Source organism: Ranitomeya variabilis, chromosome 2 (genome assembly GCF_051348905.1).
Source record: "Ranitomeya variabilis isolate aRanVar5 chromosome 2, aRanVar5.hap1, whole genome shotgun sequence".
Lineage (NCBI taxonomy): Eukaryota > Metazoa > Chordata > Amphibia > Anura > Dendrobatidae > Ranitomeya > Ranitomeya variabilis.
This window is the reverse complement of record NC_135233.1, coordinates 401,932,392-401,959,577: the sequence shown is the minus strand read 5'-3', so window position 1 is coordinate 401,959,577 and position 27,186 is coordinate 401,932,392. Positions and strand designations below refer to the sequence as shown.

Here is a 27,186-nt window from a genome sequence, read left to right as displayed (position 1 = left end):
CTGGATGATCTCCGCTGCGGCGTCTTTGCCCATCATGGTTGTCACTGGCTTTATTTTGTGAAGAATTTGTCAATCACACAGCTTCACAATATCACAGGCCGGGAAGGTTGCGGGTGCCACCCACTGTGATTTGTAGAGCCCCCAGCTCTCTGCTACCCCCTATCGTCCAGACAATTACACGATTGGCTGACTATCACCAGAGAAGGCTACAGGCTGCTCTCACCACTATCAGAAAATTATCCGTGAGCGTACGGCGTATACACCTCTGGATTCCAACACAAGGAATATATGTATACACCTCGGTACAGTCAACACTAACTTCACGATAACCCCACACTACTCGCCACCACCACCAATCCGTTTTGGCTGATTGGACACAGATTACGGTAGCTTATACCTTCGGGGTGTAGTTTATGGAACAGAACTATTACATATTATATTTAATCCAAGGAGAGGCATTGTTTATGAAAAATATACAAAAAGGGGACAAAACAATACTGCATAAACAGTTACATAAAATAAAAGGGATTAACAGGAGAACTTACTACACCGATTACAGGCACGATTCAGTTTAGCCGAAGGAGAGCGCTTCTTGGGGGCTGTCAATAAACTGGATTCCTTCTAAGGCTACTTTCACACTTGCGTCGTGTGGCATCCGTCGCAATCCGTTGTTTTGGACAAAAAAAACGGATCCTGCAAATGTGCCCGCAGGATGCGTTTTTTGCCCATAGACTTGTATTGCTGATGGATCGCCACAGATATGCACTGGATCCGTTGTGTTTTGGTGGACCGTCGTCACAAAAAAACGTTCAATGTAATGTTTTTTTGTACGTCGCGTCTGCCATTTCCGACCACGCATGCGCGGCCGGAACTCCGCCCCCTCCTCCCCGGGACATAGACTGGGCGACGGATGTGTTGAAAAACTGCATCCGCTGCCCACGTTGTGCACAATTTTCACAACATGTGTCAGTATGTCGGGCCGACGCATTGCGACGGCCCCTTACCGACGCAAGTGTGAAAGTAGCCTTACATGGGTGTGTATCTCTCTACAGGAGCACAGATCATAATTGGGATTGATCTTTTATCAGACCCCGATTCTCACCCACACCCCCCAGTGATGACCTCTTATGGGCCCGATTGTGGGCTGGTCTCAGCCCTTCATGATTTTAGGAAATCCCAGCTTATGCAATAACTCCTGTCCGGACGACCTCAGAAGGTCGAGGTTGATGCCGTGTTATGCATCGGGATTGTATCTACGCTTACAGACCAAACATGGCCTAGCTGCTGCCGGTTATGTGGCCCCTATGGATTTGGGGCCGTTTGGCAGGGTTTATAATTATGAGAAAATCTTTATCTGTTTACCTAGTTAACCCTGGTTCCAACCATGTGTGTTTCATTAATATCAGATCTTTCCTTTCGGAGTCCTATTTCTGTCGCAGACACATCACTTCCCTGGGGGCAAAGGTCTCTAGTGTAGGTGTAAAATTTTTACCTTGCGTGAACAATGTATTTCCTATGGACAAAAGACTTCCTCCATGTTATTGTCCAATTCTCTGAAAAGGACTTCTCCTGCCTCAATGACGGGTCTATTGTACAGCTCTATCTATGGAGGATACTCACCCTCTTCAGTTACCTGGGCGTGAAGAGGACTCCTTCCATGGTACTTAAGCTCTTTGTGCTTCCATCTTACATAAAGGCAGCATTCAGTGCTAGCTCCTGTCTCCTTATGACAAAAGGTACCGGAAAGAAAAAAGAGGGAGGGGGGGATATGAGGGACCTCAAGGATTTTTAATATTTTGTATGATAATGGTGCATCACCATCTGGCGGTATCGCGGTCGCTGGTCTATCAGCCTCCTGCAGACACTTTGTGTACTGTCATTTCTGGCTGAGTCAGACCCTAGAAAATTTTAGCCAAAGCCCCATCTTTCTTTCCTTGCACCACATTTATTGGACACCTTTTTTTATCGTGCCTGACAAGGGGCAGCCAGGAAAGGCCACGGCCCAGTGCCCGCTCCTGTGCATTATACTTCCACCACAGTTTGGTGAATCTCAGGTGGCTGGAGTGAAGCTGCACCCCGTCTATCGGGCCATGAGCAATGTGGTGATAAACGTGCCACTTTTAGGACGGTCTCGTCAGTGCTCCTGTATGGTGGCCTCGTGCACTCGTGGAGGCTGAAGTGCAGCAGAGACCCCCATTCATGTGCGCAGTCCTCCCCTCCACCCCCATGCTTCTATACACTATACCGTACACTTACCATGGCCGTCTGTCTTCCCCAGGAGAAAGCCGTCCTGCAGATGTCGGAGGAGGTGGACGGCACGGCCGAGAGGCCCCTGAAGATCCCCAAGGAGATGTGGCTCCTGGTGGACCACTTGTACAAGAACGCCTGCCGCCAGGTTTGTTCTGGGATTAGACTGCACCTCATCTGACAAGTTCGGGCCGCACCTCTGTATATGTCAGTGGGAGGCAAAATGCCAGCCTAAAAGGGCCAATAAGATGACTCAAAAATGACCTGTCAGCAGAGTCAGAGGTGTCATGTGACATAACCTCCGCCCCCTCTGTGATCACGAGTCACCTGACTAATAAGACACGAGCGGTAACAAGAGGCGGGGCTTACCTCCAGCCTCCTGATTGGTTACTTTGAGTGCTGTTTTTATTTTGATCCACTTTTATCTTGCAGGAAGATTTATTCCAGACTCCGGGAAAACAGGAGGAATTGCAGCAGATCATCGACTGTCTGGACACGAGCATCCCAGACAACATCCGTATCCTTCTGAGCAGTCCGCAAAATACTGAGCGTGTCACATAACGTTGCCTATTATCTGAGGAGCAAAATGGTTGTAAGCCGACATCTACTCCACACCCACAAATACGCGTACATCCATTACTTATGTGCTGGTGTGGTGTTTTTAGGGTGATATGCGGTGCCTTTTGGCCTCTAAGCGTGGTGTGTTATGGCAGCCAGAGAGATAAATTGTGGTCTTATCGGACCAGACTATACTCTCCCAGTATCTCACATTTGTCTAAATGTTGTGGCGCAAATTGTAAACATTCTGGAACATGGTTTTTGTTCAGCAATGGAGTCTTGCGTGGTGAGCGTGCATACATCCCATAGAGGGAGCGTGCATACATCCCATGGAGGTTGTGTGGTGAGCGTGCATAGATCCCATGGACATTGTGTGGTGAGCGTGCATACAGGCCATGGAGGTTGTGGGGTGAGCATGCATACATGCCATGGAGATTGTGGGGTGAGCATGCATACAGGCCATGGAGATTGTGGGGTGAGTGTGCATACCGGCCATGGAGGTTGTGGGGTGAGCGTGCACACAGGCCATGGAGGATGACAAAACTGATAGTTTTCTGAAAAACAATTGTCCCTTCTGATTCTAGGCCTTTCTGTAGCTCTCCACTGGTGTCCTTGGCTCTTGGACAACTCTTCTTCTTCTAACCGTGGCCAGTTTACGGTGAAATCTTGCGGGAAGCACCTGGCCGTGGCTGGTTTATAGTGAAATCTTGCGGGCAGCACCTGGTCTTGGTCAGTTTATGGTGAAATCTTGCGGGGAGCACCTGGCTGTGGCCGGTTTATAGTGAAATCTTGCGGGGAGCCCCTGGTCTTGGTCAGTTTATGGTGACATCTGGCGTGGAGCACCTGGTTGGACAGTTCATAGTGATATCTTGAGGGGAGCACCAGGCAGTGGCTGGTTTATGGTGAAATCTTGCGGGGAGCACCTGGACGTGGCCGGTTTATAGTGAAATCTTGCGGGGAGCACCTGGTCTTGGTCAGTTTATGGTGAAATCTTGCGGGGAGCACCTGGCAGTGGCCGTTTTATAGTGAAATCTTGCGGGGAGCCCCTAGTCTTGGTCAGTTTATGGTGACATCTTACGTGGAGCACCTGGTTGGTCGGTTCATAGTGATATCTTGAGGGGAGCACCTGGTCTTGGCCAGTTTATGGTGAAATCTTGCGGGGAGCACCTGGTTGGTCAGTTCATAGTGATATCTTGAGGAGAGCACCAGACAGTGGCTGGTTTATAGTGAAATCTTGCGGGGAGCACTTGGTCGTGGCCAGTTTATAGTGAAATCTTGCGGGGAGCACCTGGTCTTGGTCAGTTTATGGTGAAATCTTGCAGGGAGCACTTGGTTGTGGCCAGTTTATAGTGAAATCTTGCGGGGAGCACCTGGTCTTGGTCAGTTTATGGTGAAATCTTGCAGGGAGCACCTGGTCGGTCAGTTCATAGTGATATCTTGAGGGGAGCACCAGACAGTGGCTGGTTTATGGTGAAATCTTGTGGGAAGCACCTAGTTGTGGCCGGTTCATGGTGGTATTTTGCGGGGAGCACCTGGTTGTTGCCGGTTTATGGTGACATTATGTTCTGGATTATGGCCCCAGCAGCGCTCACTGTAACTTTGTAACTTTCAGTATTGTATTTTTCAGACTATAAGACGCACCCCATATTTTCAGAAGGAAAATAGGGAAAAAAAATTGTCAAATGGGGGGTCCGTCTTACAGTCCGAATTCAGCTTACCAACAAGGGGGGGGGGGGGGGGGGATCGGCAGCGCTTGTGGAGCGTGGTCACAGCCTGGGGGTGTTCAGTGGTCCGGCGGTGATATGACTTTCATCCCAGACTGCTGCAGCAGGTTCGGCGGTGCTCGTGGTGCGGGGGCTCCGACAACATTTTCAGAAAGCTTGGTGCCCCCGCACATCCATTGCTGTGATGCAGTGGCCTACGGGAAATCCCATCCCAGGCTGGTGCGGCAAGTTCGGCGGTGCTTGGGCTCCGCCGACATTTTGTGAAAGCCCGGAACCCCCACGCATCCATATATACACAGATGTTAAATATACCCCCGTGTGCTCCTGCACGTGATGTTATAGTATATACTGTATCTCCTCGGTGTTGCGGCATATTGCCGTGATGACTATTCATGCGGTGCTCCCTGGGACCTCGTCGCTCGGATTTGGTACATTGTTACCGTTTCCTTATCGTCACTCCCAGCCGGCAGTAATCATTCTGTAGCGGAGGCGCTGCTCATCTTCCTGGAGGCGTTACCGGAGCCGGTGATCTGCTACGAGCTCTACCAGAGATGCATCGACTGTTCGCATGACACGCGGCTGTGCCGGCAGGTGTGTGACCGCGATCAATCAGTCACAGCGCCTGCAGTCCATGGCTTCCTAACGCTGCTCCCCTCCCCCTCCGCAGGTGATCTCCCAGCTGCCGCGGTGTCACCGCAACGTATTCCGATACTTGATGTCATTTCTGCGAGAGCTGCTGAAGTTCACCAGCGACAACAATCTGAACGCCAGTCTGATCGGTAAGGACCGACAGCTGTTCACAGTGGTGGGTTGTTAGCTTGTATCAGCACTGATACATTGTATCAACAATTTGTGCTGCTGCCATGTTTGTAACACAGAGGTTTGTGTACAGTGATACATTGTAACAAGATGCAAGCAAGAACTATTCACTACCAGCAAGCAGCCATGTGTGAGCAGATTGTAGCTGCAATTTTTGGTGTTTTTTTTGTTGTTTTTTTGTTTGCTGTTTGACTAATTGCTTATCATTTCCCCCCCATGCAGCTACTGTATTCACAAGTCTCCTCCTCCGGCCTCCGCCAAATCTCGCAGGAAAGCAGACGGCAAGCGAACGTCAGCGGGGCAGCACTTTTATCCTGGGGTTCCTGCTGGCAGGTGACGAGGAGTAAGCCATTGTAATCTTCCCCCGGACTTCTGATAACACATGGCACAAGGCTGCGGCTCTGTGCGGGGAGGTGACGCTGCAGAGACTGGAAAGTCCAGAGCCGCCGGAGTACCGTGTACAAGATGGGGGGAGGGCGGCCGCCTCTTGGGACCTTTCCATGGACATTTATGTATCGTCACTGGTGCCATCGTCCGTGTCAGTGTGTGTCCCTTATTTAAGTGCCCTTGCTCCATGCTACTTATGAAGTGACGTCCGCTCCTGTTTCATCCCTTGTATAGCGCCCACGCTTACGGCGAGTCTGCTCCGCTCCACGACCATTGCTGACCCTTGAAAATTACCAAAAATTCCCAATAAATTCACTGTCTCAATAGTGCTGTTCCTGAGAAACGTGGGTGACAAATGACGGTGCGTCCTGTATGCGCGATGCCCGGCTCCTATCTCCGAATGTGGGCCGGGATCGGGGGTCTCCATGTTTCCCAGGAACAGACAGACCACACCGACTCCAGGACATGACAGAGCATTTAATTGTATTTTCTGAGGATTTTTCGTGTCCTCCCTCTTAAATGAGATTTTTCACATTTTTTTTCTATATGAGTTCACACATTCAGTTAAAACACTACCCCTGTTTCTCTGAGCCCCAGACTCGAACCTCGCCTTGTGCGGCGAGGGTTAAAATCCCCTGGAGACTGAAGCAGAAAGCTGCGTTCGAAAGAAAAATGGCGAAAATACATAAAAAGTCTTCGGTAGAAACTTTGTTTCCAGTGGTTGCAGGGACGAGCACAAGTACAGAGTAGGAAATGGTTTAGAAATGTGGCGTAAATCGCCATTACTGGTACATGCCCGCCATGGTCTGGTCTGGAGCACAACATGGTACGACCTGGGGCTTTTATATCACTGTCCCCGGAATGTTCCGCTATAACACTACGTGACACGACGACATCTGGGAGATTTATTGCCTTTTATGTTAATGTAAATATAGTAAGAATTTCTGTTACCAAATTCCTTTCCCCCAATCAAAAAACTGTGGGCTGGACGGACGTGCTTGACTCCAGCTCCATGTGGAACCGGCAACGCGGCCAAATTACCAAAATGATCGTGGCTGGTTTCTGTCTGTTTGGAAGTGTTTTGCTTTATATTCTCTAGTCACATCCAAAGCTGCTTTCACATTTCTGGATTCTTTTTTTCTTTGTTCTGACCTTCTCATCCCTTCTCCACCCCCCCTGCTGTATCAGTGGAGAACATTCTGAGTGCATTGTGATATTTACGGGGTTCTCCAGTGTCGCTGCCGTCATCAGAGCCTGGAGCACTACAAAGTCCACAATGCAATACAGCAGTGCTGAGCCTAGCTGACGCTTCCCTTCCCTGCAGCTTTAAGTGTGACTGGAGCACAGGACGGCTAAAGCAAAGTATTTCCGAAAGTACTGAACATTATATGCGGCTTTTGCCCTGAAGACACTTTACAATAGAATTTCAGATTTCTTTGCCGATTTCAGAAGCTAAACTTCAGATTGTATGTTTGTTTTGTTTTTTTGTGTTTTTTTGTTTTGTCTTTAAACTTTTAAAACTTTTTATTTGCATTTTTATTTATTTTTCTAGGTTTAAGAATTAAATATGGTGGAAATTTGGTGAATTGTTTTGTTTGTTTTATAGGAAATGCAGAAAGTAGAAATCTGTAATGTGTCTGAGTGGAGGTAGAGTAAGGTCCAAAATAAATTCTACAGGAAGCTACAATTTTTTGAGGATTTTACAGGTCGGGACGGGGTTAAATAAATATGTACTGTCATCTGCCCTTTCCATACCTGCGCTACTGCTGTTCTTTATTCTGATCACCTCTACCGCCTTCTGCCTCCCAGAATTCCTGACCCTGATGGTCACACGGGCCGTCGTCTTTGGCGTACATGGATAGACGCTTACTACAAGGACATGGACATCCAGCCCCTTTTCTGATACATATCGAGTTTTCTCCCTGAATTGTATAGATTTCCCCCAATCAAAGTACTTTCAATTCTATAGCATTTAATTTAGTGATGAGACCCCCTCTGGACGCCAGAATGTGGGGCACTCGTACTCCCCCTTCTCCACTGGTTTCAGAACTGTAGCCAAGAAAGAGTTGAATAGGGCAACTAGTCTCACAGGAACCCTGGAGGACACATGCATCACCAGTGGCTCCACTGAACTCCAGACTAAGCCTGGAGGATTCATGTATGACCAGTGATTCCAGTCAACTCCTGACTAAGCCTGGAGGACGCATGCTTCACCAGTGACTCCAGTCAACTCCTGACTAAGCCTGGATGACTCATCTATGACCAATGGCTCTACTCAACTCCTGACTAAGCCTAGAGGACTCGTGTATGACCAGTGGCTCTGCTCAACTCCTGACTAAGCCTGGAGGATTCATGCATGACCAGTGGCCCTACTCAACTCCTGACTAAGCCTGGAGGACGCATGTATGTCCAGTGGCTCCACTCAACTCCTGATTAAGCCTGGTGGATACGAGCATCACCAGTGGCTCCACTCAACTCCTAAGTCTGGAGGACTCGTGTATAACCAGTGGCTCCACTCAACTCCTGACTAAGCCTGGAGGATTCATGCATGACCAGTGGCCCTACTCAACTCCTGACTAAGCCTCGAGGACGCATGTATGTCCAGTGGCTCCACTCAACTCCTGACTAAGCCTGGAGGAGTGGAGACACTATTGTCCAATTAGTTTTGTCTCCCATCATCAACGATCAAAAGAAACTACTTCTGAACCAAGATAAAACACTTGATAGGAACTTTTTGACCAATTTTATAAATACTTTAAGTTTTCTTGCATTGATCTTGGTTATGTTTCCCTCTCCAGTCAACTCCGAAGCTGCATTCAGAAAATAGTTTTATCACACAGCTCAGCTATAAGGTTACATGTTTAACATAAGGGTGGATCGCCACTGCTGACCCTTTCCAAAGGCAACCAGTAGAGATTTTGCATTGGCTCTGACCATGCATGGAGTGAGCAAGGTAAAATAACAAAGTTAGAAATTCTAAGTCAAAACTGTGCCAAAATGTTATAGGTTTTTTTTTTCCTCATTTAGGAGAAGTTAGACGGTCGCTTAAAACTTTATCCCATATAATTGTGAAAACTTTGACTTTTAAACAACCAAAGAATTGATGTTCATGCTGTATGCTAATTTGTTTATTCAGTTACTTTTTTATTTTTCTGAAATGAAACAACCGTACTGAGCAGGAAATAATTCATCTACCAACGTAACTGCCATTAAGTCCAGTTTTGCACCAGCATAATACGAGAGCTGTTCTGCCCCCACATTATAGCTGTAAATCCAGACGTGGACTGATTGTGCCGCACTTCATGATGATGTTCAGATTAGACCAGGACATGCGACCATCAGGTGGGCGCAGAAACTCGCCTGTATTACGCTGGTGTGAAAAAGGGCTGGCACACAAGTTCTGATGTTAAATGCCATAATTGCCCCTTGTCTGCAGAAGAGCTGATTTAATATCCTTTGATACATCCCATCCCTGACTCTTGTATCTTCTGTCCTTGAACTTCATACATTCAGTCCCTGCTATAATCACTGTACAGTTACTAGGTGTCTCCTCTAGAAATAATATGGCTTCCCAGACATCTGCTCCTCACATCGGACAAGCGGCTTCTGCATTAGACTGGCGTCCACTTCTGTGCTCGATGCCCTGTCCGGCGTTCTGTCTCTGTACGTGAACTTTCTCTGTACAACTAGTGACCCCGTTATGTAACGTCTATTGTCACTGATTATTTTTTATATGTAAGTAATTTATTTGGTACAAAACGTAAATACTGTGCAATTAATAAATTATATCATTATAGGACATCTGGTCTATGAATTCTCACCATAAGAAGCAGTATCATAGCAGTTATATTCCTGTGCATAGAAGGCAGTATTATAGTAGGTATATTCTTGTACATAGGAGCAGTATTATAGTAGTTATATTCTTGTACATAGGGGCAGTATTTTACTAATTATATTCTTGTACATAGGGGGCAGTATTGTAGTGGTTATATTCTTGTACATAGGAGCAGTATTATAGTTGTTATATTCTTCTACATAGGAACAGTATTATAGTGGTTATATTGTACATAGGAGCAGTATTATAGTAGTTATATTCTTGTACATAGGAGCAGTATTATAGTTGTTATATTCTTGCACATAGGGGGCAGTATTATAGTAGTTATATTCTTGTACATAGGGGCAGTATTATAGTAGTTAATATTCTTATACATAGGGGCAGTATTATAGTAGTTATATTGTACATAGGAGCAGTATTATAGCAGTTATATTCTTGTACATAGGAGCTGTATTATAGTAGTTATATTCTTGTACATAGAGGCAGTATTATAGTAATATTCTTGTACATAGAGGCAGTATTATAGTAGGTATATTCTTGTACATAGGGGCAGTATTATAGTAGTTATAATAATCTTTTACATAGGGGCAGTATTATAGGAGCTATGTTCTGTGTATATATGAGAGGGTAGACCTGTTTTGTGAGCTCCCAGTTGAGCAGAGGCCTTGGCTTGTGACCCAGGGGAAGGGGAGAATCTGGGCTGATGATCCAGGGAGCGCTCAGCTTCTGGAGTGTTTCTTGCAGCATGGACATGATGGTAATGAAATGATGACTTCAGTTTTGATCCTTCTGTAGCTGCGCTTTCCAGCACTGATCCACCAGCGTCTGGGGAAATTTCGAGCATTAATCTGTCTAGTTGTAGATCTCAGCCTTGAAGACTTCTTCAATGTCACAAGACTAGTGAACCCTCCACCTCTGAGGAGGAACGCAGTCAGGATAAAAGTACAAAGGACCAGAGGGGAACATCCCATCCACAATTTACATTGGGAAAGTTCGGAAAGAGGTTATGAAGTTTAAGGCGTCTGAATCCTTAATTGCATTAGATTAGTGTTATGAAAGTTTTATAGTCCCAACATCCAAGTAAGATCAGAGGCCTGGCGCCCTCAATGTCTCTGGATCAGGTTCCTGCTGCCCTCGCTATCGCTGGAGCAGGTTCCTGGTTCCATCACTGTCTCTTAAGCAGGTTCCTGGTGCCCTCGCTGTCTCTTAAGCAGGTTCCTGGTGCCCTCGCTGTTTCTTGAGCAGGTTCCTGGTGCCCTCGCTGTTTCTGGAGAAGGTTCCTGGTGCCCTCGCTGTTTCTGGAGAAGGTTCCTGGTGCCCTCAATGTCTCTTAAGCAGGTTCCTGGTGCCCTCAATGTCTCTTAAGCAGGTTCCTGGTGCCCTCGCTGTCTCAGGAGCAGGTTCCTGGTGCCCTCGCTGTTTCTTGAGCAGGTTCCTGGTGCCCTCGCTGTTTCTGGAGAAGGTTCCTGGTGCCCTCGCTGTTTCTGGAGAAGGTTCCTGGTGCCCTCGCTGTCTCTGGAGCAGGTTCATGGTGCCCTCACTGTCTCTGGAGCAGAGGCCTGGTGCCGTCACTGTCGCTGGAGCAGAGGCCTGGTGCCCTCACTGTCTCTGCAGCAGGTTCTCGGTGTCCTCACTGTCTCTGGAGCAGGTTCCTGGTGCCCTCACTGTCTCTGGAGCAGGTTCCTGGTTCCATCACTGTCTCTGGAGAAGGTTCCTGGTTCCATCATTTTATATATCACCAGGGATCTGCTTCAGAGATAGTGAGGGCGCCAGGAACCTGCCCCAGAGACAAGGAGGGCGCTAGGAACCTGCCCCAGAGACAGTGAGGGTGCCAGGAACCTGCCCCAGAGACAGTGAGGGTGCCAGGAACCTGCTTCATAGACAGTGAGGGTTCCAGGAACCTGCTTCAAAGACAGTGAGGGCGCCAGGAACCTGCTCCAGAGACAGTGAGGGCACCGGATCTGCTCCAGAGACAATGAGGGCACCAGGAACCTGCTCCAGAGACAGTGAGGGCACCAGGAACCTGCTCCAGACAGTGAGGGCACCAGGCCTCTGATCTTACTTGGATATTGGGACTATAAAACTTTCACACCACTATTCTAATCCAATTAAGGATTCATTCTCTGAGCTCTGTTTGTTTATTCAAAGATTCATTTATTAAACCATGTCTTTTTTATTGCTGTTTGTGCATATGTTTGTGTTTCTTCAGAAACTGTTTAATGCTCTGTGTGAAAAACAAGATAATCTTGTAGTTTTGAGACCTTTTAATGGCTAACAAAAATAAAATTATAAAATAAATGATGTTACACAGCAACTTTCGGGACTTCCTAGGTCTCTTCCTCAGGCAATGTATAACAAAGTTTCTTGAGAAACACAAATATAGGATTGTGAGCCCCTTCGGGGACAGTGACAATAATGTCTGCAAAGCTGTGTGGAATTAATGGCACTATATAAATGAATAAAATAAATGAAAAATAAATATATGCAAAAACAGCAAACAAATGGAAAAAAAATGAGGGGCATGGTATAATAAATGAACCTTTGAATTAACAAACTGAGCTCAGAGACTGAATACTGGAAGAGGAATATTGCTCTGATTTCCAAAGGTGGGCCATGGATACCAAGTGGAATGACCCTGCACGCAGCAGTCAGTCCTGTGAGGGGCTTACAGTAGTTGTGAAGGATGCATTAGCTCTGTATGAGACTCCTGACTCCATTGAGGTGGCTTTGTCTCTGGCTATCCGAGGTAGATTGCCGTTTTCGCCAGAAACATAGGGAAATACCCCTGTATGTTGGAGGTCTGGGGCCAAGGGAGATCGGGACAGAGTCATCTGAGGAACCCATGAGTGTGGATTCTCTTCCTAGAGAACAGTCTGTTTGGTGCAAAGGGGGGGGGGGGGGGGAAGTCTGTTCTTACTGTGGTGGAAAGTAGAGTTGAGCGACTTTTACTTTTTTCGGATCGAGTCGGGTTTCGCGAAACCCAACTTTGTCAAAAGTCGGATCGGGTGAAATCGGCCGATTATTACGAAAAGTCGGGGGCTGACTGAAACACGAAACCCAATGCAAGTCAATGGGGAATCAAAGTCGGCAGTGAGTGGAGGACAGGAAAACACCTACAGTGCCCATTTTAATGCCAAAAACATCAATTCTTATTACTTAAGCTTGTCAATCTTAATTTACTTTATAATAATAGTTAGGCACTGAAAACTGGGGTCATTTGGCTAAAGTTGTGGGGGGGTAGGGCTGGCTCAAGATTGTCGTGGGCCCAGGAAACGTGGAATACGTAACGGCGGTGGAGCAGGGAGAGGTAAGTATTTCAACTTTGCAAGTGCTGTGATCCTGAGCAAGCAGGGGGGTCCACTCATTGGCACTGGCACAGGGCCCCTCATAGTACGGCGGTGTGTTTGACGGCGGGTGGCGCCTCCCACTGGCAGAGACACTTTTGCGTACTATGAGGGGCCCTGTGCCAGTGACGTCGCCAACGAGTATGCCCCCCCACCTAATGAAGGAACCTGCACTTTCATCTGCACCTTCCTCTTTGTCCCCGTGTAAGGTGGTATAGTATGCGGGAAGGGGAACCTGACTTTCAGCAGGATCAGATTCTGGCTGTGTAGAGTGCAAGGGGAATGTAGTGGTCTGGGTCAATGTACCAGCAGATTCATCTAGCAGTGGCTGGGCAATGGGCAGGATGAGGAGGAAACACAGATATAGGCCCAAATAATAAAGAAGGCTAAATGCAGTTCAAAATTGGTAACAGGACTAAACAGGTGGCATTGCTTTGTTCAGTGGAGGAAAACTGTAATGAGTGGCAGACACAGTTAGTAGGCCCAAATAATAAAGTGGGCTAAATGTCTGCCAAAAAATTGTTCATAAATAAACAGGTGGCATAGTTAGGTACAGGGGTGGGCTCCTCTGCTGAGTAGCAGACAGTGGTAGTAGGCGCAAAGTATTAACTGGACTAAATGGAGGCCAGGGCCCCTGTAAATTTTAACTATCGTCTATCATTTCAACAAATTTGTATTGGCAGTGCCATTGAAGGATTTAACAGCACAGACTACACAGTGGTGGAGCAGGGAGAGGTAAGTATTGCAAGTGGCAGAGCACTGTTCGAGCTGGGGGGGAACACTCTCTCGTGGGCGGCGGTACGGGCACAGGGCCCCTCATAATACGACGGTGTGTCTGACGTTGGTTTGCACCACCACCCTCAGAGACACTTCATTGTACTATGAGGGACCCTGTGCCAGTGCCGTCGCCCAAGAGTGGGCACACCGACCTGTCCAGGCAAACGGCACTCGCGGGTCATTCCATGTCAAGTGAACCAATGATTTTTACCACTATATTTTTAATTCTTTTGAGATTTTGTTATTTGGTAATAGTGTGTCAGAGAATGCAAAATGTGAAGAAAAAAAATTCTAGATATTTTTTTTTAATTTTTTTATTGATTTTCAAAGTTCGGAAAAAGTGCGAATTTCGGTGTTGCCTGCCTTTACATTTCTCCCCATAACTCAGGCTAGAAAAGAGATAGAGAAACAAAATAAACACCATTCTACTCAGAACTGTACAGGCTTTCACCAGATATGTCACAAGAGTATCTTTAATAATATTTTACCTATGCGAACGCAAGCGCAAAACTTTAAAACGCATTTCCGAAAAAAACGTTTAATTTAAAAATTTCAAAAACTGCAAATGTGCCTGTTATGCTCCTAGCCACATCTGTACCAAAAAACAAGCTGGGATCGTGATGGGATCATATTTTAAAAAATAAAACTATTACAGTGTCAGTTCAAAAATCTTGATTTCAGGTCTGTTCAGTCTGTGGTGTAGAAGAGTGTGGGTTCCATATTTGCCAAATAATCCATGATTGTTAGATATTCCTGTATTATTTTATTATGTTAGAGCTTAGAAGCAGGAGAGGACAGAGGAGAAGCTTTGTTAGGGCCCAACCTGAGATTGAACAGGGGTAGACAGTGACTGCAGAGCAGATGACCGGCCGACAGCTCGAGCCTCCAGAGGCCGTATTCGCACCAAATCTTATCACCCAGGAAACTCCTCAAATGAAGGGAGAAAAATACTCTTACCATCCAGTTCATGTATTGTACAAACCAGGACTACGAAGAGGAGGAGAGATTGTGAAAACATCAGTTACAGGAAACAGAACCCATCACAGGGACTCAGCAATACCGCACTGTCATCCCATGTAGTGGAAATAAAGACAGTGACGTCCATGACGTGGTAGAAGGCGGCACAAGATCGGCCATGGATGACATAACTGGCTATGTGACCTGTAAATATGATCGGCGCTGATGGCTACTGGACTCTCCAAAGATTGTGAAAATGAAGACGTAGAAAGGACTTTTCTGCACCTTCTGGTCCAGCGCCGTCCTTTGTGTATCCAAGAAAACCAGACATTGTAAAAGTGAACAAAAATCAGATATAACTCAGGTGGAGCCGAGCACCATGACAGCCGCACATACTCTGACACAGAAGGAAACGGCCATTGCTAGTGAGCGCTTATGGACAAGATGACATTTCACCCACTAGAAGGGACACATTGATGATAGAAGGCCAGTGTAAAAACCTACTATTAATTGTTTGATTAGTTCATATTTTATAGTACGAGGATTTAACTACTGGACTATTCTTCTTAAACACTTCAGAGATGACATGTTTAGTGATATAGTAGTAAAAAAATTGTTCCATGTATAAATAGGTGGTAAAAATATTGGTTCTTTGAATCTTGTTTTTAACATATAATCAGGATGAGACTGTATTTAGAAAATCACACTTGAGGATATGATCACGTTTTTTCTTTTGGCTTGTTCAATGAATTCAGGTTGAAAATGCTGAGCAAGTTGTGTTATGATGATTAAGATGTATTTATTATGGCACTTTGGTATTTGTTTTTTGTGTTTTCTTTATTGTTACATATAAATGCTGAATGCAATAAGTTGTAATTTGAAAAGAAAAAGGGAAGAAACTCACACAAACATAAAATCAGATGATTCAAGGCTTAAAAAAAAATACAAATTTGATAGGTCCCAAGTTGAATCCCTGTACAAATATAAACAAGGACACAAGTAACACACATGCATGTTTTCACAATTTTAAAACATACGTTTTTTTCAGAATGGCGCATCAAAATGTTTAATTTGATTTCACCAAAACAAAATATAAAGAAACATAGTCTTGTGACATATCAAATGAAAGCCGGTACCGTTCTGAGAAAAATGATGCCTCTCCCACCTCTATATCTTAATTCTAGCCCGAGATATGATACAAAATGTAAAGCCATACCAGGCCAAAATCTGCGCTTTTTTAAAACTTTAAAAATCTGTAAAAAATTAACTGATGAAGAAAAAAAATTTAAACTTTTAATTTGTAATTAACTAAAGTTGTACTTCATAAAAACAAAAAATAAAAAAAATCTAAAGACGTCAGGTAAAAAAAATATTCATATTTGGATCACTTGATATGGAATGACCCTCGCACGGGTGCTTGCGCCAGGTGGTGACCACGGCCCTGTGGGGGGAGTCAGCCCATTTAGGGAGGTATAAAAATGGGCTATGGTGGACATTCAGCAGCTGCAAATGGAGGAATTGGAGAAGTCAGTAAGAGGAGGCCAAAAGCAAGACATTTTTCAGGCAAGCTACATGTCAGCAGGGGAAGGTGGGGAAAAATTATTTGAAATCCATGATTGGTTCATTTCAATGAAGGTTAGATCATCAACATTTTGGGTAGCCAGACGTGTCCTTTTTTCCGTCAGTATTGAACCAGCAGCATTGAAGACTCTTTCTGATAGCACACTAACAGCAGGGCAAGCGAGCTCCTGTAATTCATATTCTGCCAATTCAGGCCAGGTGTCTATTTTAGATGCCCAGTATTCAAAAGAGGAATGACCTGTGAGGGAGAACATCGATAAGGGAGGAAAAGTAGTTCGTAACCATACTGGACAAATGCTGTCTCCTGTCACTTTGAATCGATGCAGCAGTACCTGTCGTGTCAGTGGTCATTGCGAAATCTCTCCACAACCTGGTCATAAAACCCCTCTGTCCAACGCCACTTTGGATTTGTGCACCTCTAACACCTCTGCCATGTTGCCCCCTACAGCTCGTGTGAGAACTATCGCCGCCGCTGTGTGCTGGGAATGCCTGAACCAAACGGTCTACAAGAGTTGCTTGTTTGGTAGCCAATATTTGCTCAAGGCTCTCATGTGGCATGATATTTTGCAATTTTCCTTTATATCGTGGATCCAGGAGGCAGGCCAAGCAGTAATCGTCATCGGTCATCATTTTGATAATGTGGGGGTCCCTTTTTAGGATACGCAAGGCATACTCAGCCATGTGGGCCAATGTTCCAGGTGTCAATTCACTGCTTGTGCTGGGTTGAGGAGCACTTTCTTGCAAATCAACATCACTTGTCCCGCAAAATCCCTGTACCTGACCTTGCAACGCCACCAGTTTCTATTGCCCCCTGAGAAACATCCTCCCATAAATATTCATCCCCATCCTCCTCCTCTTCGTCCCCCACCTCGTCCAGGAGAGTTCCCTGAGCAGATAATGGCTGACTGTCATCAAGGCTTCCCTCCTCGGCTGCAGACGCCTGCTCCTTAATGTGCATCAAACTTTGCATCAGCAGACTCATTAGTGGGATGCTCATGCTTATGATGGCGTCGTCTGCACTTACCAGCCGTGTGCATTCCTCAAAACACTGAAGGACTTGACAGAGGTCTTGTAGCTTCGACCACTGCACACCAGACAACTCCTTGTCTGCCATCCAAGTGCCTGCCCGTGTATGTGTATCCTCCCACAAATTAATTACAGCAAGCCTCTGTTCACACAGCCTCTGAACCATGTGCAGTGTGGAGTTCCACCTTGTTGCAAAATCGATTACTAGGCGGTGCTGGGGAAGATTCAGCGATCGCTGATGGTTCTGCATACGGCTGGAGTGTACGTGCGACTGGCGGATGTGCAAGCAAAGTCTTCGCAACTTCAGGAGCAGGGCTGGTAACTCCGGATAATTTTTGAGGAAGCACTGCACCACCAGGTTCAAGGTGTGAGCCAGGCAAGGTATGTGTTTCAGTTCTGAAAGGGCTATGGCAGCCATAAAATTCCTTCCGTTATCACTGACTACCTTGCCTCAAAATGTACACTGCCCAGCCATGACTGCGTTTGTTGCTGCAAGTACTCGGCCAGTACTTCCACGGTGTGTCTGTTGTCGCCCAAACACTTCATTTGTAACAGCCTGCTGACGCTTACCACTAGCTGTTCGATAATGGGACACCTCGTGTGCAACACTGGCAGCTGCGGATGGAGTGGTCGTGCTACTGCGCTCTGTGGACGAGCTTTCGCTTCTGTAGGAGGAGGAGGGGTGGCGAACGCCTACAGCCAACTGTTTCCTAGACTGTGGGCTTGGCAGAACTGTCCCACTATGGCTGTCCCCTGTGGACCCTGCATCCACCACATTAACCCAGTGCGCCGTGATGGACACGTAACGTCCCTGGCCATGCCTACTGGTCCATGCATCTGTTGTGATGTGCACCTTTCCACTGACTGATTGCCTCAGTGCATGGACAATGCGGTCTTTGACATGCTGGTGGAGGGCTGGGATGGCTTTTCTCGCAAAGAAGTGCCGATAGCGTGGTACTGCGTAGGCCATCAGGTCTTTGAAAGCTTCGCTTTCATCCAACCGGTACGGCATCATCTCTAACGAGATTAGTATAGCAATGTGGGCGTCCAAACCCTGTGTACGCGGATGAGAGGATGAGTACTTTCTTTTCCTAACGAGAGTCTCTTGTAGGGTGAGCTGGACTGGAGAGCTGCATATGGTGGAACTAGCAGTGGTGGTGGTGGACATGGCGGATTGAGAGAGGGTTGGTGATGGTATTCTTGATGTTGGCCTACATACAGTGTTTCCTACCAATAACCTTGTGATTCCCTGACTGCTTTGGCCTTGCGACGATACCTCCACATTTGCTGCTGGTGGTGTCCTAACCGGTTGGCTTACAGAGAGGGAAGCAATGTAGCGTTGCTTACTACCTTCATTCTGAGCAGGTGCATCAACGGCACGGGACGTTTGGTAGTTGGTCCAGGCTTGCAAGTGCATGCTGGTTAAATATCTAAGCATGCACGTTGTATTTAAATTTTGAAGATTCTTCCCTCTGCTAAAGGTCTTTGAGCATTTCTTACAGATAACTTTTGACTGTTCATTCGGATCTTGGTTTAAAAATTGCCACACTACACTCTTCCTTCTATGGAATACCTTTTCAGGCATTGCACGCTGTGCTACTTTCACCGGATGGCCACGCTGTCCTAAAACTGTTTTTGTTTTTGACAAATGTTTTTTACCTGATACGGGCCTGCCAGATGACAGCTGTTGCGATGTAGATGGCTGCTGCGGATCATCCTCCTCCGCTTCTGAGCTACTGGCAGCGGCACCCTCTTCCTCCAATGGCTGCCAATCTGGGTCAACAACTGGGTCATCTATCACCTCCTCTTCAATGTCATGTGCACCTTCCTCTGTGTCACCGTGTAAGGTGCTATAGCGTTCGGGACGGGGCACCATAGTCTCATCAGGGTCAGATTCTGGCTGAGTACACTGCGAGGGCAATGTAGTGATCTGAGTCAATGGAACAGCATAATAATCTAGCTGTGGCTGTGCATCAGTGCACTCCATGTCCGATTCATCTTGTAATGGGCAGTTAACAATTTCCCTTTCTAACCCAGGCACGGTATGTGTAAAGAGCTCCATGGAGTAACCTGTAGTGTCGCCTGACGCGTCCTTCACTTTTGGTTTGGGTGAAGGACACAAGGAAACATCTTGTTCCTGACCGGGAGCATCCACTGACAACTCGCTGCTTTTATATTTTGAACTTTCTGAAGAGGAGGCGAAAGAGCTAGAGGCTGAGTCAGCAAGGAAAGCCAAAACTTTTTCCTACTGCTCCGGCTTTAAAAGCTGTTTTCCTACTCCCAGATAAGGGAGCCTTCGAGGCCTTGTGTAGCCAGACGATGACGCTGGCTCAACACCTCCAGCCTTAGGTGCTATTGTGCTTTTGCCACTACCACCAGATGCACCACCACCATCAGTACCAGCTGGCAACCTACGCCCATGGGCTCTTCCACCAGACTTCCTCATTTTTTGGAAAATCTAACCAAAATAACAACTGTTTTATGGTACTGTAAAACAAGGTAGAAGGTGTATATAATCTTGTTGAGAATTTAAATCTCCCTTTTTTTTTGGAGACTGAACCAAAACTCAGGCCCAGTGTATAAAAAAAACACAATGTAAGTGGCAGAAAGTGGCTGGCTGATATACGACAAACTAACAGGACTGATGTATATCCACTTTGTGAGAATTTGAATCTCACTTTTTTTGGGGGAGACTGAACCAAAACTCAGACCCAGTGTATATAACAAAAACAGAAAGTGGCTGTCTGATATACGACAAATAATAATTTTAATAATAATTTTTATTTATATAGCGGCAACATATTCCGCAGCGCTTTACAAATTATAGAGGGGACTTGTACAGACAATAGACATTACAGCATAACAGAAATCACAGTTCAAAATAGATACCAGGAGGAATGAGGGCCCTGCTCGCAAGCTTACAAACTATGAGGAAAAGGGGAGACATGAGAGGTGGATGGTAACAATTGCTTTAATTATTTGGACCAGCCATAGTGTAAGGCTCGGGTGTTCATGTAAAGCTGCATGAACCAGTTAACTGCCTAAGTGTGTAGCAGTACAGACACAGAGTGCTATTAACTGCATAATGTGTATATGATGCGAGGAACCTGATTATGTTTTTTTTTTTTTTTTAAATAGGCCACACAGGGATAGTTAGGTTAATGCATTGAGGCGGTAGGCCAATCTGAACAAATGAGTTTTTAGGGCACGCTTAAAACTGTGGGGATTGGGAATTAATCATATTAACCTGGGTAGTGCATTCCAAAGAATCGGCGCAGCACGTGTAAAGTCTTGGAAGACGGGAGTGGGAGGTTCTGATTATTAAGGATGCTAACCTGAGGACAAACTAACAGGACTGAAGTATATCCACTTTGTGAGAATTTGAATCTCTTTTTTTTTTTGAGACTGAACCAAAACTCAGGCCCAGTGTATAACACAACACAATGTAAGTGGCAGAAAGTGGCTGGAAGATATATGAAAAAATACAAGGACTGTAGTACAATTTCAATCTCCCTACAATGATCTCAGGACAAGTATGGCAGCAATAAAAAGGACTGCTGCTCACAAAAGTGTGGACAAATAAACAAGATAACTGTGCAGAAAGGAGCAACAGGATTTTTGCTTTTAAAAAAGCAGTTGGTTTGCACAGCAGCGTGCAAACAGCAATGCAGCTATCAGGGAGCCTTATAAGGCAGCCTAATAAGCTACAGAGCTGATGCACAAAAAAATAGCCTCCACTGTCCCTGCAAAAAAAAGGTGGTGTTGGACAGTGGAAATCGCTACAGCACAAGCAGTTTGGGGGTTAATCTTCCCTCCCTAACTATATCCCTTCTTCTGATGAAGCTGCAGCAACCTCTCCCTATGCTAAGATCGGCAGAAGTAAGATGGCGGTCAGCGTGCACACCCCTTTATACCCCCTGTGACGCCGCAGAAAGCAAGCCAATCACTGTCATGCCCTTCTCTAAGATGTTGGGGACCGAGACCTATGTCATCACGCTGCCCACACTCTGCGTCCTCCTTGATTGGCTGAAAAATGGCGCTGAAAGCTTCATACGAAACGCCACTTTGGCGCGTAGATCGCCGACCTCATGGCCGATCCCACACTAGGATCGGGTCGGGTTTCATGAAACCCGACTTTGCCGAAAGTCGGCGATTTTTTAATTTGTCCGATCCGTTTCACTCAACCCTAGTAGAAAGCGCTATTTTGTGGTCACGTGTCCTTCCCGATCTTACTGTAAACAGCCCCAGAAAACTAAGAGGCCCGGGTTGCAGGAGGTTAATAACCTGGGTGTATGTATCTCCTCCGTGGGTAGGACACAAGTTTTCTTACCAGCCGTAATCCACCTGGGTGGGTTTAAGGTGGATGTGTCGGCATTTCTTGACAGTGGGGTGCGGTTTAATTTGATCCAGGTCCAAGGTCTCATCCCACATACTCTGTCCAGACCCATAATCGCCATCGACTCCACCCCCCAAAGGCGGGCACTTTACAAAGGTGGTCCGTGACTTGCGGCTATACGTGGAGGCCCTCACCTGTGGTACTGGGACTTCCATGGCTCGCTCTTCCCTCACCTGTGTTACTGGGACTTCCTTGGCTCGCTCTGCCCTCACCTGTGGTACTGGGACTTCCTTGGATCGTTCTGCCCTCACCTGTGGTACTGGGACTTCCATGGCTCGCTCTTCCCTCACCTGTGGTACTGGGACTTCCATGGCTCGCTCTTCCCTCACCTGTGCTACTGGGACTTCCATGGCTCGCTCTGCCCTCACCTGTGTTACTGGGAATTCCTTGGCTTGCTCCGCCCTCACCTGTGGTACTGGGACTTCCTTGGCTCGCTCTGCCGTCACCTGTGGTACTGGGACTTCCTTGGTTCGCTCTGCCCTCACCTGTGGTACTGGGACTTCCTTGGCTCGCTCTGCCCGCACCTGTGGTACTGGCACTTCCTTGGCTCGCTCTGCACACTCCTGTAATAGACTGGCAGACTCGGGAGGTGGTAAAGTGAAGTGTATATTGTCAAGGACACTTCTTGGGTACCTGGTTTGCTAGGGTGGATACCCAGTCTGTGCCGAGTTACCTGTCCGACTTTGGGGATGTGTTCTTGGAGCAGGGGAGCCAAGAACTCCCTCCACATTGCCCTTATGACTACGCGTTAATCTCGTTCCTGGAACCAAGCTGATAAAGAGCCGAAAAAGGCAAATCCAGCTTCAAGAATCCAATGTGTATAAAAGTAAAAAATGTATTAGGTAAATTAAAAATAAAAGAACAGTATGGTGGTCACAGCACTGGCTTGGGGAGATGATCGGCAGCATGGTTGTCACAGCCCTGGCTTGGGAAGGTGATGGGCAGCATAGTGATCACAGCTCCGGTTTGGGAAGATGGTGGATAGCATGGTAATCACAGTCCCGGCTTGGAGAGATGATGGGCAGCATGGTGTTCACAACCACGGCATGGGGAGATGGTGGGCAGCATGGTGGTCACAGCCTCGGCTTCGGTAGATGATGAGCAGCATGGTGGTCACAGCCCCGGCTTGGGGAGATGGTGGGCAGCATGGTGGTCACAGCCTCGGTTTGGGGAGATGATGGGCAGATGCATTTCAGACCCTCAGGTCTTTAACCATTGCAATCTAAAAGTGGCCAGTTAGTATAATATAGTGCTTCTAGCCGGAAGCACTAGACGGATCTATGCCAATCAGAAGAAAGATGTGATGTACAAATAATAAAACTCATTTAACATGCAAGTTAAAAGACTAAGCAGACTGTCTCACGCATATGTTTTTTTAAGTGGATATGTGAAGGGGGCTTTACAGCACTGGTTTTCGGATATTACACATCAGGGGTGACGGGGCGGGATGTGATATACCAGTGCCTCCGATTACAGGGCCATGCAGGTATCAGTCAGCCCTTTACCTCCAGCAGTTACTTTTTTTCATGTCTCAGCTGTAATGTTTCTTGCCTGACACTAGGTGGTGATATTATCCCATCTACCAGAGATGGTGCTTTATCACAGGCTGACACCAGGGGGCAGCACTTCTCTGCAACCTTCTTATGTCAGTTTATTGTTTTTTCAAAATTGGAAACAAAAGAGATAAAAATGTATCGCTAGAATATTGTTTATTACATTATTTTCCTGCACTTTTCCATACATCAGACTAGAGGTTTGCCCCTAATCCTAGTTATCGAGGAGGAGGGGGACAGGCCTGTGACTTAGCCCGAATATCCCATGTAACCCAGGGGCCTTACTGGATGGTTACTTGCTGCCGAGTCCTCGCTGTGCGCCTTTATCTGATGGGTGTTGTAATCCTGAGGAGCTCTGGAACCCTGACACAGTACAAGTAACTGATCCTGGATGCAACAGAATAAACTTTGTATAAGTTTCTTCTTCCGTGCGGTTTGGAGACTGAAATAATAAGTTTCTCTTGTTTCCATATACTGTCGAGCTTGTGGTCTGGGGTCTGTCATATGGGGTCTGTCTGTGACTTCAGTATGAGGCCCGGGGATGACTGGGGGAACAATGATCATTCTTTGTGTTATTGAGCCTGAAGAGACGGGGAGAACATAACAACTCGCTGCAGATCTCCTGTGTCTGAACCAAGAACGGGGGAGGAGGGAGACGCAGCTGCAGCTTCTCTCTATCCCTGTGTTCCATCTTTGCTCCCACATCTTACTTTCATCTAATGGCCTCAACTCCAGCATCGCACCAAGGAAAATCCACCCACATAAACAAAGAAATGTGCATTTACTCAAGGTAGAAAAAGATGGAAGCTACATCCGCCTCCTCTTCTGGTGACACATCTGAAATACAGGTTACAGTGTGTCAGAGCCTCCACTGTAACGATCCTGCAGCTGTGCTAACTGACTGAAAAAAAGAATGCTCAACAGCAAGCAGAGATCTTGAAAATGGTAACACAAGTTGCACTATATGCTCAGAAGTATGTGCACCCCCTCCGAGTTATTGAGCTTGGGTGTTCCAGCTGTGCCCATCGTAAACTGTTGCAAAACGTCAAACTGGAGGCCAAGAGACCCCCCTAGATAGATGCTGATGACAGCACACGCTGCCATACGAAGCCCTGGGGCCCGGAGTTGCCAATATAAGGCTCCATCTGCCCATAAAAATGACATCGTCTGAAGCGCAGCATGCCGGGGATTCAGGGGGAGCGGCGGCACGCAAGTGCTCAATGCCAGGCAGCAGCCATAAAGCCTAGGACACTTGTGTGTGGAGTGTTGGATATCTCACTATCTTTGGTCTCATGATGGGTGAATCTGGGATTAGTTGAGAACACTACCTGCTAATATGTACAATCCCTACTGTGAAATGTGGGGATGGGTAATGAGGTGGGGAAGTTTCAACAGCTCAGCCCCTGTTTTTCTGGTGAAGGGTGAATGTTGCCGCATAGAAAGACATTTTACACAATTGTTGCTTTTTAGTAACAGTTTGGGGGCTCTTTCCTATTTCAGTATAACTTGGCGGGATGATACACATGATTGGAATACAAGGCTAGAAGGATACAACTTATTTGCAAGAAACAGACTTGATAAACAAGGAGGAGGTGTTGTATTGTATGTTAGAAAAGCGTATATCTGCACAGAGATCCAAGCTTCAGAGACTGGGATTTCTGTGCAAACTGGGTAAGAGTACAAGGAGAGAACAACGGAAAGGACACCATTGTAGGCATTTATTACAGGCCGCCTTTGCAAGCTGAAGATATGGATGAACTTTTAATGCATCAAATGGCCAAGTTCTCCAAAAAATATGACATAGTTGTCATGTCGGACGCTGTTCACACTAGGGGGTCCGACAGACAGCGGTAATTCCACTTACGTCCACTACACGCTCAGTGGCGTCGGCAAGACTTTATCCAGCTTTCTCGGGGTTAATCTAGCTGGTAATTTGGTTGGAGGCTGGGTCATGCCCACGGCCTTTAAATAGTCGTGCTGGACTTTGGGCGTCGCCGATTATAGCTTGTGCTTTGTGCCTAGTGATTCCAGTCTGGAGTGGTGGTCTTGTGGTAGGAATATCGTAGCTGGTGGTGTATAATCCTTTGTCATATTCCTCCTTCCTATATTTGTATTTGTTTTGCCCTGTGCACATTATAGTGTATTCCTGTGTGTCTGCGGCGTGGTGCGTTTTTCTGTTTTCCCTATCTGTGTTTTCTGTGGGGATTGGTGTGTGGTCTCTTCACTGGGTGGCGGGTTGTGGTTTCAGCTTAGGGCTGAAACAGGAGACAGGGTCAGGCCTGGCGGCCCAGACATGCACACCTTTAGTGTAACTTCTGGGAAAGGGACAGACAGGGTTTCCCTAGCCTGAGGGATATCGCAGGGGCCCGGGTAACCAGTCTTAAGGTACCGTCACACTAAACGACATCGCTAGCGATCCGTGACATTGCAGCGTCCTGGCTAGCGATATCGTTTAGTTTGACACGCCGCAGCGATCAGGATCCTGCTGTGATGTCGCTGGTCGCTGAATAAAGTTCAGAACTTTATTTGGTCGTCCGATCGCCGTGTATCGTTGTGTTTGACAGCAAAAGCAACGATACCAGCGATATTTTACACTGGTAACCAGGGTAAACATCGGGTTACTAAGCGCAGGGCCGCGCTTAGTAACCCGATGTTTACCCTGGTTACCAGCGTAAAATGTAAAAAAAACAAACAGTACATACTCACATGCGTCCCCCGGCGTCCGCTTCCCACACTGACTGAGCGCCGCAAAGTGAAAGTGAAACCACAGCACAGCGGTGACGTCACCGCTGTGCCCTGCTACTGCCGGCGCTCAGTCATTGCAGGAAGCGGACGCCGGGGGACGCATGTAAGTATGTACTGTTTGTTTTTTTTACATTTTACGCTGGTAACCAGGGTAAACATCGGGTTACTAAGCGCGGCCCTGCGCTTAGCAACCCGATGTTTACCCTGGTTACCCAGGGACCTCGGCATCGTTGGTCGCTGGAGAGTGGTCTGTGTGACAGCTCTCCAGCGATCAAACAGCGACGCTGCAGCGATCGGCATCGTTGTCGCTATCGCTGCAGCGTCGCTTAGTGTGACGGTACCTTTAGTCTACCCAGTACTCCCGCGACAATAGTAGTCATGGGAGATTTCAACTATCCAGACATTTGTTGGGAATCTCTCTCAGGCAAAACTATCAGGTCAAGCAAATTCTTATCCTCTCTTGCTGACAATTTTATCTTCCAAAAGGTAGAGGAGAAAACAAGGGGATCTGCTACCTTGGATCTAATCCTAATAAATAGGGAGGAAATGGTTGAGGAGGTAAGAGTGGCTGGGACCCTAGGAGGTAGTGACCATGCTATTTTAGAATTTTGGATAACTAGAGGAGGAAGACTTGCGAAGACTCAGATGTCAAGGTTAGATTTCAGAAAGGCAGATTTTAAGGGACTCAGAAAAAGAATCGGAGGGATCCAATGGCTGGATATCCTTACAGACAAAAATGTCCAGAAAGGATGGGAAATCTTGAAAAATTAGTTTCTGCTCTTGGACTCATTTATGATGATCCTGACAGATTGGCTCTAGCAGAATCTAAAATACACGCTCTCCGCCAGGGGGAGCGATTGGCGGAGGATTATTGTTCTGAATTTTGCCGCTGGGCGGTGGACACACAATGGAATGACCCGGCACTGCGGAGTCAGTTTGTACATGGGGTTTCGAGAAGGGTTAAACAAGCCCTTCTGATGTATGAGACTCCAGCTTCTCTAGAGTCTGCCATGAGTCTTGTTGTCCGCATTGATCGCCGTTTGCGTCAGGGGGTGCAAGAGATGCCGCTTATGGGGGAGGGCGCAGGTGCACATGAGGTTGCTGCAGGTGAGCCCACGGAGCCTATTCAAATCGCAGGGGTGTCACGGCAGCAAGCCCCCTCGCTCAGGAAGCAGGGAGCCTGTTTTTGCTGTGGTAAAAAGGGGCATTATGTAAATGCTTGTCCTCTGTTTTCTAA

The 27,186-nt window shown here is 46.8% G+C and overlaps 1 protein-coding gene across 3 annotated transcripts in view; it reads left to right on the top strand.

The window, feature by feature from the left end:
• The window catches only part of OCRL (OCRL inositol polyphosphate-5-phosphatase), a 33,337-nt gene extending 26,021 nt beyond the window's left edge, over window positions 1-7,316 (top strand). For all 3 annotated transcript variants that reach the window (XM_077286514.1, XM_077286513.1, XM_077286512.1), the window contains 5 exons: window positions 2,279-2,395; window positions 2,680-2,764; window positions 4,993-5,120; window positions 5,197-5,308; window positions 5,571-7,316. In XM_077286514.1, coding sequence (XP_077142629.1) covers window positions 2,279-2,395; window positions 2,680-2,764; window positions 4,993-5,120; window positions 5,197-5,308; window positions 5,571-5,695 — 567 coding nt within the window. In that variant the 3' untranslated portion in view covers window positions 5,696-7,316. The remainder of the gene's footprint in view (window positions 1-2,278; window positions 2,396-2,679; window positions 2,765-4,992; window positions 5,121-5,196; window positions 5,309-5,570) is intronic.
• Window positions 7,317-27,186: the final 19,870 nt, after the last annotated feature.